The 1,925-nt window shown below is 38.9% G+C and overlaps 1 protein-coding gene across 5 annotated transcripts in view; it reads right to left on the reverse strand.

The window, feature by feature from the left end:
• The window catches only part of LOC126851951 (voltage-dependent calcium channel type A subunit alpha-1), a 51,943-nt gene extending 50,200 nt beyond the window's left edge, over nt 1-1,743 (reverse strand). For 3 of the 5 annotated variants that reach the window (XM_050596319.1, XM_050596357.1, XM_050596347.1), the window contains exons 1-2: nt 1,575-1,743; nt 582-682 (exon numbers count right to left, since the gene is read on the reverse strand). In XM_050596319.1, the coding sequence (XP_050452276.1) occupies nt 582-682; nt 1,575-1,600 (127 nt within the window). In that variant the 5' untranslated portion in view covers nt 1,601-1,743. The remainder of the gene's footprint in view (nt 1-581; nt 683-1,574) is intronic. The other 2 variants (XM_050596327.1, XM_050596338.1) reach the window with 2 other exon arrangements.
• Between the last annotated feature and the right edge of the window lie 182 nt (nt 1,744-1,925).

The raw sequence follows: 1,925 nt of genomic DNA on the forward strand, positions 1-1,925 counted from the left end.
AAATGTGATTATTCAGAAGCAACGCATATAAACATAGAGATTTAATATATAAATTATTGTTTATATTCAACAAATATCGATCATCAACTGAGCTAGCTTTTACCCATCATCAACTTTAACTTTATCAATTGATCTAAGACACCCATAGCCTCTAAGAGCAAAAGGGGCTAGTAAAAAATGTACGACGTTATATTACGTAATTAGAAAATTAACGTAAAGGATGCTAGAAGAACGGGAACTAATAATGTATATATATATATATAGACAAGTTCAAGTCGATGCTTCTCTCGCTTGCCAGAACTAGACGTCGCACCAACTAAAGCAGCGAAACTGACCGAAATTGTAAGATCGAGCTAAGAGTTTCGGCGCCGAAGACATTAAAACTATGTTCGTAACTATGAGAATGCATAATGCAAATTGCCAGGAAGTACTATATAGTACACGGTAGGACACGGGAAAGAGGATTGGGGGTAAAGTCATCTGCCGCTCGACTATTAGCTCGACTTGTTATTGGCAGGGCTCTCTCTTGGGCATGGTCTGTTAATCGCTGCTGTTCTTTCGCAGAACTCTGACTGACTCACTTGGAATTTTCGAAACCAGCTTTAGCGGTCTGAGGACCCTGAAGGAACGTAGCATACGGAGGTCGACGTCCACGTTTGTTTCGGCGAACACGGTCATCGACCTAATTCAAGGATCACTCTAAAATCTATCTGACCAATCGGTATGGCGATCGACGTATTTCCTTAAGTCCTAAGGCTGGAGAAACCAGTTCGTGAACTACGTTGCCAGAATGCCAACATTTTCTAACAATTTATTCAATAATGACATTTTTGTCATCAAAAAACTATTATATTGTCTATAGTTATTATCTACAGTTTTATCAATAAATAAAAAAAATATATATATATAAATATATTAAATCAGCTTTTAATTTCTCGGTACGACAAATTCGAAATTTTCAAAGTAAATAAAACTTTTTGTTGCCATCTCTTTTTGTTTACAAACACGCTTCCCTTTATTTACTTAGATTTTAATGAGTAAAAATTTGTCTTGTCTGTTGAACATTACAGATTTCTAATCACGTCCGCAAATACTGAAATATCTTGCCTGGCAATGTTGATGAAATTGATTCCTCCAATATCTTGTTTCCTTACAGAGGTATAATTAGAGGGAAAGAGGTTTATTTTGTCGCTCTCTTTGATCGCAAATTAATTAATGGACGAAACAATATTTGTCTGTCTTGAGAATGATCAATATTAATGATTTGTCCTATTTATGTAAGAGATGTAAATGTATATAGAAAAATGCACATATGTGTGTATGCTGAGCTTAAACATAAAATTGTTTATTTTTTCATATAAATATCACATAATATTATTTTGTGCGTGTCGGATCTAACAATAAATAAAAAAATTAATGATCTCAGGAAACTCTTTTCCCAAGGACATCTAAGTAAACTGTTTAAAAATGTAGGAGAAAATAATGAGGAATACAGAGTGAAGGAAATACAGAAAGGGAAGAATGGAGAGAAACGAAAAGGAGGACTTGCTGACAAAGAAGCTCTCGACTCTTACCCGGTCACCACGACGAAGAAGTCCATGATGTTCCAGATGTTGCGCAGGTAGGAGCCGCGGTGGAGGACGAAGCCGAGAGCGAGGATCTTGAGGCTCGCCTCGACGCAGAAAATCCCGAGGAAATAGATCTCCGTGGTCTCGAGCTTTTGTGCGAGTATGGTCTTGTCAGAAAACGGCAGATGCTCCTCGAGGGCAAGGACTACGCAATTGGCGATGATGGTGAGCAGGACGGCGTATTCGAAGGGCGGCCACTCGATGATGAAGCGCGTATGCTTCCGTATACAGTTATCCTCCGACAGGATAAACAACGACGTGGTGCCCTTGCCGCCTCCCCCACCGCCACCCGCCCCA

Source organism: Cataglyphis hispanica, chromosome 1 (assembly GCF_021464435.1).
Source record: "Cataglyphis hispanica isolate Lineage 1 chromosome 1, ULB_Chis1_1.0, whole genome shotgun sequence".
NCBI classification, from domain to species: domain Eukaryota; kingdom Metazoa; phylum Arthropoda; class Insecta; order Hymenoptera; family Formicidae; genus Cataglyphis; species Cataglyphis hispanica.